Source organism: Physeter macrocephalus, unplaced genomic scaffold (genome assembly GCF_002837175.3).
Source record: "Physeter macrocephalus isolate SW-GA unplaced genomic scaffold, ASM283717v5 random_125, whole genome shotgun sequence".
NCBI classification, from domain to species: domain Eukaryota; kingdom Metazoa; phylum Chordata; class Mammalia; order Artiodactyla; family Physeteridae; genus Physeter; species Physeter macrocephalus.
The window spans coordinates 5,819-23,000 of NW_021145411.1; the positions used below are offsets into that span (position 1 = coordinate 5,819).

General features: G+C 49.8%; 1 protein-coding gene across 1 annotated transcript in view; it reads right to left on the minus strand.

Moving 5' to 3' along the window:
• The window catches only part of CDA (cytidine deaminase), a 20,016-nt gene extending 3,438 nt beyond the window's left edge, over nucleotides 1-16,578 (minus strand). The window contains exons 1-3 of the mRNA XM_007119356.3: nucleotides 16,378-16,578; nucleotides 5,969-6,080; nucleotides 978-1,035 (exon numbers count right to left, since the gene is read on the minus strand). Of these exons, the coding sequence (XP_007119418.1) occupies nucleotides 978-1,035; nucleotides 5,969-6,080; nucleotides 16,378-16,531 (324 nt within the window). The 5' untranslated portion in view covers nucleotides 16,532-16,578. The remainder of the gene's footprint in view (nucleotides 1-977; nucleotides 1,036-5,968; nucleotides 6,081-16,377) is intronic.
• Nucleotides 16,579-17,182: the final 604 nt, after the last annotated feature.

Below are 17,182 nucleotides of genomic sequence, written 5' to 3' on the forward strand. Positions count from 1 at the left end.
GCGGACGCGCAACCACTGCGCCACCAGGGAAGCCCCAACCATTTTTAAGTGTACGATTCAGTTCTCTTTATTCTTGGAATAAAACATACCCTCCATTCATGGCCTACTGCGTGATCTGGCCCCTGCCCACCCCTCTGACTTCACCTCCTATCACCACGCCCCCCAAACCCTGCCCCCGTGTTCTCTCTTTGTCCTTCATAGGACTCATCCAACTCACCAAGTATATGGGCGTTAAACTTGCTGCTTCCTCTGCCTGGAAATCTCTAGACCTCAGTCTGCCTCATCTTTTCTCATTATTTATATCTCTGCTCAAATGCCGTCTTCCGAGAGAGGCCCTTCCTGGCCATCTAAAGCAGGGGGTTGGCAAACTTTTTTCCATAAAGGGCCAGGTAGTCAACAGTTTAGGCCTTGCAGGCCATAAGGTCCATGTTGTAACTCCTCATCTCTCCTGTGGTAGGACCAAAGCAGCCAGAGGCAATGGGCGTGCCTGCGTGCCAATAAAACTTTATTTACAATAACAAGCAGCAGTCTGGATTTGCCCCTGGGCTGTTGTTTGCTGCTCTGACACTGATCGAGTCCGCTGCCCCTTCTGTCACTCTCGACTCCTTTTTTTTGCATTCTTTTCTCTGTAGCCCTCACCCCTCTCAGAAACTCTACTGTTGATTTATTTTGCTCCTTGTTTGTCTGTCTCCTGCACTAGACTATAAAGTCTGTGAGTGCAGGGCCTGGCCTGTCTTTTCACTGCTGTCTCCCCAGAGCAAGGTCAATGCCCAGAACAGAGCAGACACTCAGTAAGTATTTGTTGAATGAAAGAATAATTTCCAGTGATTCACGCAAGCTTGGGAAGGCCTTAGGAATCAGCCAACCCAGCAAACAGGACAGTTGCTGTGTCTCCTCGCTGGCAGCTTGGCTCAGCTCCCAAGGCCTGGGGAAGAGCAGGGAGGCATCCGTTCCAGAAAGAAAGGGAAGCTGCTTACCTCTCTCATGACCTGCCGGCAGGCACCACATGGGGAGATAAAATCATCTTGCAAGTCACTGCGGAAGCAGAGAATCAAACACGGATCAGTCTCTTCGGAGGCCAGAGGACAATTGCTAAAATTCAGGCCCCAAGTCCTGCCTGCCTCCAGATTAAGTCAAATCCCACAAGGCAGTTCCTGGTTCACAGGTGTGCTGCGTCCTAGAGGCTGAGAAGACGTGCACAGAGCTTTCCGCACTTGCAAGAGGCAAGGCCATGGGCAGGACCGTTACTTTCATCAGTGAGTTCAGTAAACGTTTAGTGAGCGCTTACTCTCACCAACGCCTCAGGGACACAAAGGTTAAGGAGAATTTGTCTCTGGCCTTCAGGAGATTGCTCAGCCTAGTGGGTGACATAGAAAACTAGATGAGTTATCATTTCAAACAAAATGCAGTAAGAATGCATGGTAACTAGGAGACCCTCCCTGACTAGGGAGGGAGAGAGAATATATTATGGTGGAGGTGGCATTTGGCCCGGTCCTTGGAGGAAGTGTAGAGTTCATACGTCACCATTAGTGAGCACCTGCTCTGCCCCAAGCTCTTTACCAGGCACTCGATAGACATTATTTCATTTAATTCTCAGTATAACCTGAGTGTCAGAATGACCATTTTACCTTCAAGAACATATATTCAGTGAAATGAAGTAACAGAGTGCTATTCTGAAGCTCTGGGGTTTTCTGTGTTGCAGGCAAGGGATGTAGTATGTGCAAAGGCCCTGAGACATATGTGAGTCAATGAGAAAACTGGGCTCCCTGCATCGGAGAAAGTCAGAGAAGAGAAGCTTACAGCCAAGGGGTTGTCTCTGAGAGTGAAGGCACCTGAAGGCAGTCCTCCAGCCCTGAGCAGGACAAAGGATGGTGTTTAAAGAAAGAGTAAACTGTAAGAGCCTCCAAGCCTGTTGAAGCACCAGAGGTTAAGCCAGTGGCCACCGCCATCCTTGCTCTTCTGAGACCCACAGCTCTGTGATACCTCTGGACGATTACAGGATTTAAAATTTGGTTCTTGATCAGCTCTTCCTTTTGCTAACTACGTGTGACTTTGACCAAGTCATTTGAACCCATGCAAGGGTCATTTCTTTGCCTGTAAAATGTGGGGAATAATGTTATCCACTTTGTAGGAATGCTTAGAAGATAAAATGAGATCAGGTGTGCAGAGGCCTTGGTAAACTTTAGAATGCTATACACACATTGTTATCGCCTCTGCTAATCACTGGCACTCTTCCTTCACATATATAAGCTCTGTCATAATTTTAGTACCTTGTCATATACAGTTTTATTACATACTATGTGCTTTATGTACTATTGTATAATTAATTTACCTTATTGTGTGTTAACAATAATTATCATATTGTTTAATAGGTGCCTAGAATGTGCCAGGCATCCTCTGAAGTACTTTATAGTCATTATCACATGTTAATCGACAGACATTTATTTATTGAGCACCTACTACGTGCCAGGCACTGTCAGTGCTGGGGATACAGCAGTGAACAAACCAGGTAAAATTCACTGTTCTCGGGAGTTTTCGACTAGTGAGATGAGCCAGATAACCAATCAACCAGTCAACCATGTATCAAGTGGAGACAGAGACAGATGCTATGCATTGAATAAAGCAGCTGAGGGGAGAGAGAGTGGAGGGGTGCTATTTTATTTAATCCTCATGACAACTCCCTTTTACATGTGGAGGTCCAGTCAAAGAAAGCCTCTGCTCATGGAAAGGTGGGTCCTCTCTGAACACACTCTCAGCCAGCTTCAGAGTAATCCCATGGGAACGTGAGAGGGTGGGGACCCCTGCCCAGGATGCACCCTGAGCCAAATTAACCCATCTGGTTACCAGGTGACCGATGTTGCAGCCAGAGCCTCTCATAAGCTCTTTGGAGGCTGGACTCTGTTATTTTTTATTTCATTGTACACATGTTGGCTCAGAGTTTGCTCTATGATAGGCGAGCATGGGAGGGAGCAACAAAGACCAATCAGAGAATCCCTGACTTCAAGGACCTTGCCATCTGGAAGGAAGATAAAATCTGCGTGCCAATGTCATAACTACAGGCAGACTGTGGTTAGGGTTACGGGAGAGGTGTTCTAAGTGAAATTCAGCCTCCCTTCCATGGCCTAGAAGGCCCTGTATGATCTGGCCCCTACCAAGCTCACCACTTCCTTTCCCAATCTTGTGACATGCATGGCTAACTGCCCAAGGGACAGCCCCTTGGAGAGGGTGAACTGCACTGGGGTTTTCAAGGTGGGGTATGAACATGCATTCCACTGGAATGTTGGATTTGGTCTCAGGTTCAACCACCAAAAGTCACAAGATGGTACATCCTGGCAGCAGAGCTCTGAGAACTGGGAGACAGCCCAATAATAATGGCTTACACTTACATTGCACTTCTCCGGGCCAGGCACTGTGCTAAGGGCCATATGTGTATTAACTCATTTAACCCCTTATAACCTTATAAGACAGGAACTATGTAGGTACTCTTACCATCTACATGTTAAAGGTCATGAAAGGTGAAGTGACCTGCCCAAGGTCACAGAGCTGGTAACCAGGATTTGAACCCAGGATCTGTCTACTCTGCCTTTGGTAGTTCTGCAGCTTGCAGAAGTAATAATGATAATGTTAAAACAACAGTTTTAATTTATTGCATACCCCGAGTCCTCCCAACAGCACAATGGGTAGGCATTACTCTCCTCCACTTTACAGAAGAAGAGCTGGGCTCAGATTGTTGAAGCAATGAGCCCAAGGTCAGTAGTGGGGCAGGATTTGAAACCAGGTCTCCCTGACCCAGGAGCCTGGGCTCTGAAGCATTACTCAACATTCCAGCCAAGAGAAAGAATGAAAAGCTTGGGAGAAGAAGCATCCCAGAAGGTCGTGGGTGCACGGGGACCTTTCCTCCTCCCTTTCCCTTTCTCCCTCTCCGCTGCCCTTTGCCTCTTCCACCTTGTGCCGGGTGTTGACAGTTTCCTGCGGTTTGTGCTGACCTTAGTCACACACTGAGGCCAGCTTATCAGACTTGACAGGCTGGAAACCTATCGACTTTGATGATGACAGCTAGGCCCCCAGTGGGGCAAGCTTATCTCCCTGTCAGCAAAATCCCACCTGAGCTGTGCACTTTCCACTTTACAGATCTCGAGGGGGCTCTCTGAGACTGTTCACACTCATCCGTGTTAACAAGGGAGCTGGCACCTCCCATTCACCCTCTAAATCCACACTCTCAATTTAACAAATCATTAGTGCAGTAATGACTGCTTCTCTGGCTCGGGAATGCTGGCGCAGGCTGAGTACCTGGAGAGGAGCAGTTGGGTGCTAGAAAAATGCGGTTTTTGTGTAAACAAGGACATTTGCTAATCATCACTAACAAAACTCAGTCATGTTTTTTAAGAGTAGATAATGACCAAGAGAAAAAACCTTTCATCTGGAACATTCTAAACAGAGCAGGGCCACCTTGCCAGGACAGACCTTGGTCACAGGGAGAGCTCTCGGAAGCTGGGGCCCTTCTCCAGAAGTGCATTCTTGGCTTCCGTTACTCGGGGAAGAAAACCTTCAATAATGTGGACCACCTTGGGGGGCCAGACTGAGGCCAAATTTAGGATCTTATAAAAGAAATGGGGGGACTTCCCTGGTGTCACAATGGTTAAGATTCCACTCTCCCAATGCAGGGGCCCTGGGTTCGATCCCTGGTCAGGGAACTAAATCCCACATGCATGCCACAACTAAGAGTTCGCACGCTGCAACTAAGTGGCCCGCCTGCCACAACTAAGACCCGGCTCAACCAAATAAAAATAAATAAATATTTTAAAAAATAAAAGAAATGGGGGCTGGTTTCTGTCACACAGACGCCATAGGCCTTGCTCTCAGCCCTTACATTTCTGCCAGAAAGGTCCTGCATCTCCACCACAATGAAGAGATCATTCACACCTAGTCCATGACCCATGCACCCGGATATCCCTAAAGACCAACACTTGGTCAGCCTTGCAGTCTCCTTCTGGGTGGATTCAAAATTTCCCAAGTAATTTTCCTTGCACCGTTATCTTGCTACGAGAACTCTCTCTCATAGACAATGCAACAGTACACACAGAAGCAATTCGTCATTAAATCAGAAGCGTAATGGGGTCCAAATTAATAAAAGAGCCCATTCACATGCTTTGAATCCTGAAGCCACTGAGTTTGGGTCCAGGGCCAGTAAGAACTCAACGAATTCCCTTTGAGGGCACACACGTGGGAACTTGGATAATTACGCCTGGGGCCTGTAGAGAGAGTTAATAAGTGCTCTTGTTCAGCCAGAACCTGGGCTGGAATCTGATCAGTTTAGACCATAGCCTGGGTTTGCCTGGGTGTCACCCCACCAGCTTGTCCTTTTATCCTGGTTCTTGCACCTAGAGGTGATTGATGCCAAGTGAAGGAGCTGGCACAGTGAAGGATGGATCTCACTGTCAGCTCAAGGAGAGCAGGGAAGAAGGTTTCCTTTCCTGGCACAGCATGGCACAGTGGAGCCCTGGAGTCACACTCTAGATATGTATCTGTCCCGGCTTCGCCACAAATTCCTAGGAAGGTTGCTCATCGTCTCTGGGTCTCAGTTTCTTCAACTGTAAAATGGGTATAGTGGCCAGGCAAGTCTATACCAGGTGATTTTTAGGTCCCTCTAGCTTTGTTTCTATGCTGCCTTTCTATTGTATCTTATAGGGATTCTGTTGTGTTTGTGCTATTAATAGAACAAGCACATGCCTGCCTTTGTCTTAGAGTTGTCTTGCTTGTTTACCTGCTCTTCAGGCTCACCAAGGGCAGAGTCCATTTCTTATTTATCTTCTACCCTCAGCACTCAGCCCAGCCCTAGAGTGCCCCACACCATAAGAAGCGCAGTATAAACACATGTCAGATGAATGAATGGATGAATAACTGGTGTGTGGTGGATGTTGGCTGAATAGATGAATGAATATTGCTCTGAGCAGCCTTTCCCACTCACCTGGAGATAGCAATTGCCCTGAACTCTTTGTACCCTTCTGAGATGGCCTTCTGGATGGCGGTTCGTTCAGCACAGACGCCCAGTGGGTAGCAGGCATTTTCTATGTTGCACCCTGAGAAGAGAGGAGAGCCCAGTGCTATTTGCAGCAGAGCCACTTCCTGTTGCACGTGTAGAGTAAGAGGCTTGCCCCATTCCAGTGCTGGGAGGGACCCGCTACTAGGAACAAGGTGCGGGCAAGGAGAGGGCAACTTGACCAGAAGCATTGGGAGACTCCGTGACCCACTGGTGCAGTGGTTTTTCCCAAGAACCTCCCACTCTCATCACTTATCTGATGCCTGCATTTCGAAGCACAGCCTGGAAGCAGGGGCAGCATCACAGGGCAGATTAACTCAGCCTCATCTCCCCATCAGAGGTCAGGTCAGGGCCAAGGGAGATGCCAAGGCTTAAGAAGATGAGCAGAGCCCCCCACCCTGGGTCTCAGAGACAGAAGCCACAGGGTGGGGTGCGGTGGTGATCCTGATTCAAAGATTGCACGTGAGTAAAAAAAATTTTTTTTTTAAATAATTTTTGGCCATGCAGCGCGGCGCAGCATGTGGGATCGTAATTCCCCGACCAGGGATTGAACTTGTGGCCCCTGCAGTGGAAGCGTGGGGTCTTAACCACTGGACCGACCGCCAGGGAAGTCTCCAAAATTTTTGGTGTGGATACCAGCTGTCAGAGTTCAACCAGGGTTCTCTGTGAGTTGTATTGCAAAACAAAACTGTCAAAACCAGCAAACTAACAAACAAAAGCTCTCAAGCTTTGCAAAAGATGTTTGTGATTGCACAAAGGGATTCCACCCCAGGGGCGTTCTCTGGAGTGTTCCTGGGGACAATGGGCAAGGGCTGCTCCCAGGAGACAAAGCACTGGCATAGCCAGACTGGCTGACTAACAGACTCTGCATTTTCAGGGAGGTGAGACCGTGAACCAATGGCCACAGGAGCTGGGCTTTCCCTTGACCATCAGGGTGTCATATTCAGTATGTCACTCTTCAAAGCTTGCCCTTCTCCCTGAGGCAGGATACTCATTGTTCCCCAGTATTCATTTTCTCCTTCTTCCTTTAAGTAGTAATACAAGTGATTCCCATTCCCATATGGCTGATCACATGGCCACTCAGAGACTCTATTTCCCAGCCTCCCTTGCAGCAGAGTACGGCCATGTGACTAAGTTTTGGCTAATGGGATGTGGCCCCAAGTGAAGTAGGAAATTTCTGGATCACATCTTTTGTAAAGAGACTGCTTGCCCTTTACTTCCTTTCTTTTCCGCTCCATAGGCTGCGTTGGGGTGGGACAGCTTTGAGCGCGCACTTTATGTTCCTAGGGATGGAGGCGCAACAGCACGGAAGGAACCTGGGACCCTGGCCAACTCCTGGAGCAGAGCTGAGTTGCCTACTTGCCCTGGACCCGCTGCCTACTCTGAAACGTTATGTGAGAGAAAAAGAGAATTCTGTCAGGTATGAGTCAGTGTATTTTGGGATATTTTTGTTACAGTAATTTAACCTGTATCTAACTAAAACAGAAATTTGTGCTAAAAATAAGATGTAGCTTTGACCAAAAAATAAAAAAAATAAAAAATATGTGGCCTTGGCTTAGCAGTTGGGCAATGTGAAAGAAAATACAGGTGTGGCAAGATGGAAAGCTGATGGCCCTTGGTACTCTGTGGCAGATTATTTGGTAAAACCCCACCCTGCAATAACCTGGAAGGCAAACCATGGTACACACCCTTAGGACTTTTCTACCTAGCGACGTGAGTCAGCCCTGTGGCAAAGATCTGATTAAAGCTGTCATTTCCACCCAGTCATTGTTTCGGGTGCCTCAAGGTAGCCACCATTAAAATGAGGCAGCAGGGCTGGGCTGGGCAGGGAAGCCAGTTAGTAAAAAAGGTAGTTGGTGGGCTTAAGAACTACTGCATGGAAAGTATTCTTTGGGTGTGCTACTCCTGTATGAAAGTGGAAGCAAACAGACCAGAAGGTTTCTAAGTTTTTGATAGATTTGGATAGCCAGAGAAACCAAAAGTCTGGCCTACAAAAGCCTGTGATTGTTCAATTCCTAAAGAAATCTGGGGCCCCCAAGACTCCACCATCAGAAGTAAGTTGAGAGAGCTCTGTGCCCCCAAGGAGAGCATTCTCTCCAACACCCACTTCAGAGGTAAGGCTGAGGAGGATAATGGTCAAGGAAGAAGCTCCCAGAGGGCAAAGCCAGGGGCCCCAGTGGGCAGTGGACAAGGGGGTTACCCCCAGGGCAGAAAGGGGAGGCAAGGTGTACCCCCGGGGCAGGGAGTTTTCACACTTCTTGCCCAGCAGGTCTGATAACTGCATGGACTGGTGGCCAACAGGTGTTCTGTTTTCCTAATGGGAGATTTGATGACTGTTAGCCTTTCCTGCTCCACCTTGTACATGGCCAGAGTGGGTGTGAAGTGGGGGGCAGATGATTATTTTTTAGTTTTCAGGCCACTGGATTAGCAAGGCCACACCTGACCTGAGAAGGTGCACTGTGCACCGCCAAGGGATCCTGCTCTTAGAACGGGATGCAGTGACTGGGTGCACTTTGGGTTGTCACCCTCAGAAAGTTCATAAGTGGGTCCTACGTGTGGGAGGAAAGACGTACAGATACTTACAGGCCACAGGGGGTCTTGTGGCAAAGACTAATTGTCCCCTGTGTTGACACTCTCCATAGAATCCACTGGAGTTTAGTTGGGCGCATACCTACCCAGCTGGAGACTATGTTTCCCAGCCCCCCTAGAAGCTTGGGGTGGTCCTATAGGGTTAGCCAATGGGATGTGAGTGGAAGTGTTGGGTGAAACCTGACCCACACTGGGCCAATCAGAGTTCTCCTCTGTGAGGGACCATCAGTCCCTCTCTAACACCAGGAGTTGGGCTGGGGCCCAACTAGTTTCCCTTCTTTATGGAGAAGACCAATAGGAGGCAATGAAATGGCCACTCAGCTGAGAGACGGTGGGAAAAGAGTCTGGCCTCCTGATGCCCGCTGCCCTTGAAGCCCAGAGACACTCCAGCTCTGCCACCACTTAGTTATAGGAACCAATGCACCCTCCTTTTGCCTAAAATAGTTGAAAAAATAGTATTCCTATCATTTGCAACCCTATAGAAATCTGTTAATACAGTTGGGATACAGGACAGGGAGCCATCAGGGAGCTGCAACCATGAAAGGAGAGGTTGATATTTATCGACTGCCTACTTTGGCAAAGCATTTGTTCATATTCACATGTGAGTTGCTGTAGCCTGGATAAGTGGCCCCTAAATGCTCAGGCTCTCTGCTAGGTCAGTGAAAGTTAAATGAATAAATGAATGAGTCTTTCTTGCTCCCCACCTAGTCTCCCCAGCCAGGTTCCTGATGCCTGCTGGAAATGGCTTCCTTTAAACATACCCTTGCCTGCTCATACCTGCCCACCCCTCCCACCTTTGCTGACCCGTGACCTTGCTGCATTTGACTTCTGCCTCTCCCAGAAGCAGAAGAGTTGCTCCCCACTCCACTTCCCGTCTAGCAACCCTCCCACCCCTGCCTCATCCCTGACTCAGGGACACTTTTCCCATTAGATGTGATTCACATAAATCTTGGGTTTTGCTGATGTGATGTTAAAGCAAATTGCCAGACTGCAAAGGGCCCGGACTCTCAGGACGATTGCCTGTGTCTGCTTTTGAAGTTCACAATGACCTCATATAGAGAATTCTTCCTTTACTGTGTGTAAAAACTTCAACCGGCCAGTTAAGGAGAGGGAGAGTTTGTTCTAGAAGGGAGTGCACTCACGTACCCTACTGTTCAAATAGACTTTTGTAGAAAGATCCGGTAGGTTCTGTTCTGCCCTGGGACCCTTTGCCCTCCTGGCTCTGAGAATTTGGGAAAGGGACTGAACCTCCTTGAGGTTCAGTGTCCTCATTTGTAAAATGAAGATGACAGCACCTTCCTCGCAGGCCTCTAGTGAGAATGAGTTGAGATCGCGTGTGTAAAGCAATGAGCATAAAGCCTGGCACAGAGTAAGTGTTCAGCAGCTGGAGTTGCTGTTCTTAATTGCGTGAAAGTCAAGGCTTTGGTGGTGGTAGGCCTGTATGACTGAGCTTCTGTTCCTTCCAGACAAGGTGTCACAGTGGCCCTGTCTCTGTCCTTCAGGCAACTTTGAAATTCTTTCCATGACTACAAGGCCCTCGCAATCTGGTGCCAACCTGCCTACCTCCTGAACCTCAACTCCTTTTGCTTTCCAGCTGTTCCCCAAGTATATACCTGCTACAGGGCCTTTGCACTGGCTGTTCTAACTGCCTGGAACTCTCCTCCCCCTATAAGCACATGGCTCACTCTACCCAGGTCTCTGCTCAAACGTCATCTCCTTGGAAAAACCTTCCCTGATCACTCTATCTAAAATTGTTTCCTCCCCCCTCACCTCCCACCCTCTTAATCCATTCATCCTGCTTTAACACTTCACACTTTCCTGAAATGAATGTCTTTAATATCTAATTCCCCCATTATCCCCCAAGTAGAAATTCCTGAGGGCAGGGACTGTGTCTATATTGTACATTGCTGTGTGCCCAGGGCCTGGAACAGCCAGTGTGCCCAGGGCCTAAAACAGTGAGGCCAGTGAGGCTCTCAGTTACTTATTATCGAAAGAGTGGAATTTCCCACTTTAGTGCTAAATCTCTGAGATGCAAAGGAATAACTGTATGTGGGGCATCTAGCAAGTTCAAGTGCAATTTCTGAGTCTTGCTTCTAAAAAAAAAGAGGAGGAGGAAGGGAGGAAGGAAACCCATAAACTGTTGATCCTGAAAGGCCAGACAATTTTGTTTTGCTTCCTTAAAGCCCAGAGCACAAAATGTCATCTATACAGGCAAACCAACTCCATTCCCTGTGTTCTCTTCACTGACTCTGAAACACACAGGAGAGACGGGCTGGGATGGCACCAAGCTAGAAATCCATAATTATAAGATTGGACCAGAAATACTACTCTGATGAGCGTGCTATTATTACTCATTGCTTTCTTTTAACCTTTTCTTTTATTGCTCTCCTTTTATCTGCCAGGCACTGGTGGAACACTTTATCTGCATTCTGTTGTTAATCTTTTTAAAACAACTCTGTAAGGCAGATCCTATTCTAACCCCATTTTACAGCGGGTAAACCTGAGGTGGGGGTCAGGGAGTCAACTCACATCCTGGCATGACAGATACAAAGAAGTGTCTTTCTCTGTGGCATTTCAGTGAGGCCATGTTCTGAGGAGGTTTGTTGCTTAAGGCAGGGCTGGAGTCGGATGTCATCGAGACATCAGCCAGGAAAGAAGTTCACAAGGAGGTGACTGGGACCCAGTCCCCCAGAGAAGAGGGCACTGCCGGAGAGCATGTCCCCCTCTGAGTCCGCTCTGCCTTCCGAGGGATCTTAAGATTTGAGCAGGGGTTCATCACCCTCAAGCAAGTGGGCCTTGGCATCTTCCGGAGGGCTTCTTAAAGATTTCTCAGCTCCACCCGTGGAGTTCCTGCCTTAGTAGTTCTGGGTTGGAACCCGTTAACTGGCACTTCTAACAAGTTCCCAGGAGGTGCTGAGGCTGTGGGTCTGGGACCACACGTGAGAATCACTGGACTAGAGACCTGTCACGTTCGCGTGCTTGAAGAAATACTCCACTCTCTCCGTGTTCCTGCCTCTGCTGCAAATGCAACGCACAGTTTCACGAATGGATTCTATTCCAACTCAGCTATAGAGTCGAGGGATTTTAGTGAAGCTCATCTTTGTAATAAGCTGCTTTCGAGTGACAGTGCAGAGGACCAGCGGACGAAGCTGGGGTAGGGGGCACAGCGGGAGCGAGACGTGGGGGGCGGGCAGGGCTGTAAGGAGACGAAGCTGGTAGGGAAGCCTGCTTTGACTCACCTAGAAGTGCTATGGGTGGGGATGGGAGCCTGCGTTGGGTCAAACGCTGTGGAGCGGGGCCATATAGAGCTCCAAAGGGTGGTCCTGGGGGAGAATGGGAGCCCAGGGAGGGAATCAGCGGCTGGTTGGGGGAAGACAGGTGAAGGATTAGGTTTAAAGGTTAAGCCAAGACAAGCTGAATTCAGCAATTAACCAGGATGTCTTTAAACGTGTTTTTTTGTTTTTTAATATGGTTTTTTCCTCCCAAATTAATTACACGTGATCCAGAAAAGTACTCCCCCTGCCTCCCCGCCAAATGGCAATGAAACATATGGAGTGCTGCAATCCCTCTGAGGAAAGGGAGAGACAGACCACCACCCCGAGAGCATGAGCCGAAGAAGAGAAACTCCCCCATCCCTTGGGTGATGCCCGCAGGGTGGTCCTCCATGAGTCCCCTCCACGCCCTCCCACCCGGCAATCCACCGTCGCTGGCCAAGCGCCATCACGTGGGGGGCCCCGGGCTGACTTCGTCCCCCCATCCCCCTTGTGTCCCATCTTAACTCTTCTCTCTGTGTCCTCACTGCCCCTTCCCCCAGCATCTCTTTCTTCCCCGGTGAGCTCCTCCTCTCTCTGTCGCTCTCCCCACTGCAGTGACAGAAGGTAATTGTTGTAGTTGTGAACTACCATCCTGTTGGCCCAGCTGCGAGGGTCACAAGGCCCGGGCCGGGGTCAGGGGTAATAGAGGAAATAAGATCATTATTATGAGATTGTGACAGCAAAGCTCTCAGACTTGCTTTTGAATTGGACAGAACACCAGCTGCCTCTGAGAGTGCAAACTCCACGGAGGCTGGTCTTTTGTTCAGCTGGAGACAGTTACAGAACTGGGCAGGCTTGTCCCACTATGAGTTGTAAACTCAGTGTCTAAGTTCAGCTGTGCCCTCTCTGCCTCCTAATCGTCTCTAATTCACCCCCTGATGCCCTATCAGGTTTCCTCTGGTTGTTCAAGGTCCTTCCTCTCCAAGCCCTGCCTCACCGCCATCTACCCTTCCTTTCCTTCTAAGTAAGGAGATCCAGGGTTTCTGGTAAATGCCCTCCATCTGTCCCCCCCTCCTCAGCACAACTCTCTGCCCCCTTCTGTGTATCCACATATCCTCATGCAGCGAGGGGCAGCAGAAAGAGCAAGGAATTTGGAAACAGACAAAACGGATCCTCAGTTATCTCATTTATAAAATGTGTGTTTGGCTCTGGTTTGGTCTGCTTGGCACCTCCACAGTCCTTCTTGTGGTAATAGACCCACCCACCCTGCACTGAGAAGGAATATGTGTGTGAATCAGCCGGCCCCGTCACGCTACCCCATCACGACAACCGTGATTGGCCCAGGGATGTGCATGTGATTGGAGATGGACCAATCAGAGCCCTTCCCTGGAATTTTTCCATCTCGAGCTAGTGGGGAAGAGTTCTTTCCTCTCTGCTTTTAAGGCTGTAAGAATGTAAACTAGGGATGCCTGCACTCATGTTCCCTGATGCCTGGAGAAAGCCCACCTTTAGGATAAGAGAAAGAAACCAGCATCCAGAAGGCTAAAGAAGAGCATGGTGGCATTTGAGTTCCTGGATCCAGCTGTCCCTGAGGCAAGATCTACCCTTGCCCATTGTGATTCTTGTTGGTTTCTGGCATTTGCAACTCAAAGTGCTCTGACTAATGCATGTGACACTCATTATCTCCTCTCAGTGGTGGCTGTGAGATTACAAAAGATCTTTCATAGAAGTGCTTAGAGAATGCTTAATCCATTGTAGTTATTAATATGGTTGTTGGTCCCTGCCCACCATGTCCCCAGCACAATCCAGCTCTGTCTCATCCTTTCCCTTGTCTCCATGGCTGGAAATCCTAGAACCACGTTCCTTTCCTTTATTCTAATACTGCCCACCCTAGACCCAGTCTATTAGTCCTGTATAATCCCTCTCAGATCTTTCCTTCTTCTTTATCCCATCTGCCACCGTCCTAGGCCAAATCACTCATTCACGCATTCAACGAACCTTAACTATAGGCCAGGCAACATGCTGTCAGTGAGTAAGACAGACATTGTCCACCGGACACTCTTTCCTCTGTCCCAGTCTTCCTGGAGTACCTGTCAGACTCATTGTCCTCAAACCCCACTCTCCTGTTACTCTTCTTGGCTCCCTACTTGCTACCTCATCAAATCTCAGCGTCTCTACCTGGCCTTCAGAAGTGCTCCACAATCTGCCTCCAAATCACCATCATCATCCCATTAACAGTAGAAGCAGCCGCCATTTGTGATATTCTTATTTTGGCCCAGAAACTGTGTTAAGCACTTTAGCTCCTTTAAAGGCATTAGCTCATTTAAAGCCTCACAACCGGGGGTGAAATTCAACATCTTTAATGACTAAGGCAGCACAGACACCAACAATCAGGGAGGACCGCCAGGCCAGAAACACCAGCTTTGTTCACAGCCATCCTGAAAGGCCGGTATTGTGATCTTCGGTTTACAGATGTGTAAGCTGAGACTCAGGAGGGTGAAGGGTCTTGCCCAGGGTCACACAGCTGAGGAAAAGCAATGCCAGGGTGCAAACCCAGGAGCCTTTAACTCCTCCAGGGCCTGTACCCCATCCCATAAGAACTCCATACATGCCCACCGCATGACCCTTTTTCCGGGGACATCAGGTCCTTCCCTGCCCTTTAAGTAGGCCACACCTCTGCTCACTTCATCCATTCTCTCCTACAATCATTGGTTGAGGCTCCCACTTTGAGCCATGGCCTGTGCAAGAGGAGGGGACCTCCGTGGGGGCAGGGACTGTCATTTCTGCTCACAGTGGAATCTCCAGCACCTGGTATATTACCTAGCACATAATTGGTGCTTGGCAAATATTTGTTGAATGAATAAATCAATGCAAGGATGGGGAGGGCCCCTCTCTGTACACCATCTGGAGGGGACATGGAAGCGCTGGAAGCAATCAATGGCTGATTGCATGTTCAAGGCCCTGAGACATGGGGCAATGTGGATTGCAACGTTGTTTGAGGTGGTGGTTAATGTTTAATGTTCATCTGAGCCCCCGGGCCAGGACTGCATTTCCACATGACACTCAGAGATTCTTTATTCCCCACAGGAAAGCAAACTTGGGAGTCAGGGGAGCTCTGGGTTCCCATCTCAGCTTGTGATCTTGGGCATTTAACCTCTCTGAGCCTCCGTTTCCTTCTCTGCAAAGGGCCGATATAATAACTGCCTTGCAAGACTGGAAAGGTTAGATGGATAACGTGAGTCGCGGTCCTTTCACATGGTAGCACACACTCAAGGTTACCTCTCCCCGCTGAAAGATGTTTAAGACCCAGGTGACTCGTGAAACCAGAAAGAACCACAAAAGACAAGAGATAAGATGAACATCAAGGACAGCCCAGAGGGGCCACGATAGAGGGGGAGGTGTGGCTCCCAGCCAGACTCACAGCTGAGCAGTGGTGGAGGCGAGGGGCTCACACCTGGCCCGGGGCTGCTGGGGGTGTGGGTGTGGGTGGGGTTACCAATGAGAGGCACACAAGTGAGCCTCCGGTCCTTTAGCTGCTGCCCAAGCGGAAGGGGGACTCCTGGCAGCAGGGCTGGGGCTTCCCATCTATGACTCTGGGTCAATTCACATCTGCCCTGGGGGCAGGGCGGTGGTGGGAATGGGAGGGGGGAGGGGCACGGCTTCCCTGCCACCTCCACTTCCCATTCCCCACTGTCCTAAAAGAGGATGTCCCTAAGCTTAGCAAAAACAAGGCTGAATTTTTGTTCAAGTGAGCTTTTCCATAAAAACAACAAACCAAAGAAAAGGAGCTTAGGAACAGATTAGTGCCAACTCAGATTCCTGTCCCTCCCTCCCTAGGCTGGCACTCAGTGTTGGTTACCCAAACTCTGACTGCCTTCTTTCCCTTAAGACCCTCTGTAAGGCCCACACCCCACTAAGGAGTAACGACTGGATTCCTCGATTTCACCCCCAGCCATCCCCCTGGATGGTAGGTGACAGGAAGAAAGCAGGGTTTGAGGGACCCTAGCACTGGTCACAGCAACCTGTGTGACCTTGAGCAAGTCATGTCACCTCCGGACCTCAGTTTCTTCACTGAAAAATGGGCATAACACCCGGCTCAGTGCGTGGGCGGTGAGGACTTGCCTTCTAGCAGTGGAAGCCTTTGTGGGGTGCCAGATGTAGAGGAGGGCTCAGAAAGTGTTAACCTTCTCCCTGCCAGCTCAGGGACTGCAGATGCTCTGCGTTTATGGCATCCCTTTCCTGCTTCCCCTTCCCACTTCCTTCCCCATCTCTCCTCAGCTTCCCAGCCCTCCAAGAATGGAAAGCCACTGGATTTGAGCAGAATATTCATCCTCCCTGTCTGGGACAGCAAGCAGGGCAGGGGTGAGTGGCAGACTTACAGGAGCGGCCCAGGGAAGAGGGGAGAGAGTGCCCTCCTTCCGCCCTCCCTTCTTGTCCTCCTCTGGCCTCCCACCCAGGCTGCCACGGAGGGGGACCCCAAGGCACCGCCCTTACCCGAGAAGATCCTCCCGTCCCCGGTGAGGAGGGCGGCCCCCACGGGGAAGCGACTGTAGGGGCAGTAGGCGGACTTCTTGGCCTCCCGGCTGGAGAGCAGCAGCCGCTGGACGTGCTTGGGCTCCAGGGTGGGGCTGGGACTCTTCTGGGCCATGTCGGTCCCCTGGGGCCCGCGGAGGAGTGGAAGGGGAGCTCCCAGCCAGTGTGGAGCCACAGCAGCTCCTCCCCCGGGGTGTGTCCCTGCCAAGAGTCTCCCAGGTGCGTGCCTCTGGGGATGCTGGGCGGGGCCAGGTGAGGGAGAGGAGCCCCCCTTGGTTTGGGGACAGAGGGTGTGGTGTGTGTCCCAGTGTGGAAGGATGCCACTGTGTCCACGTGTGCTTCACCCTCTCCCTTGCGGACCACTCCCACTGCTGACACACTGATGGGTGAGAGGGTCAGGGGATGGGTGCCGCTGTGATCTCAGCTGGAGGGAACCTCTGAGATCAGCTACTCAGGACGCCTCACTTTTTGTTGTTGTTGTTGGCAAAATAGACATTGGGCTGCTGATAAAAGAAATGAGTTTGCATCCTGGTTCCACTACTTCCCATATGTACAACTGTTGGCAGGTGGCGTGCCTTTCTGAGTCAGTTTCCTCATCAGTACAGTGGGGATAGTGACCATCTCTGTCCTGCATTACAGAATGGCTCGAGCTTTGGAGTTTAGTAGACCCTAGTTTGAATTCCAGTTCTGCCATTTATTAGCTGTATGACTTTGGGAAGTTAATACCACCTCTCTAAGCCTCAGTTTTCTCATCTGTAAAATGGGT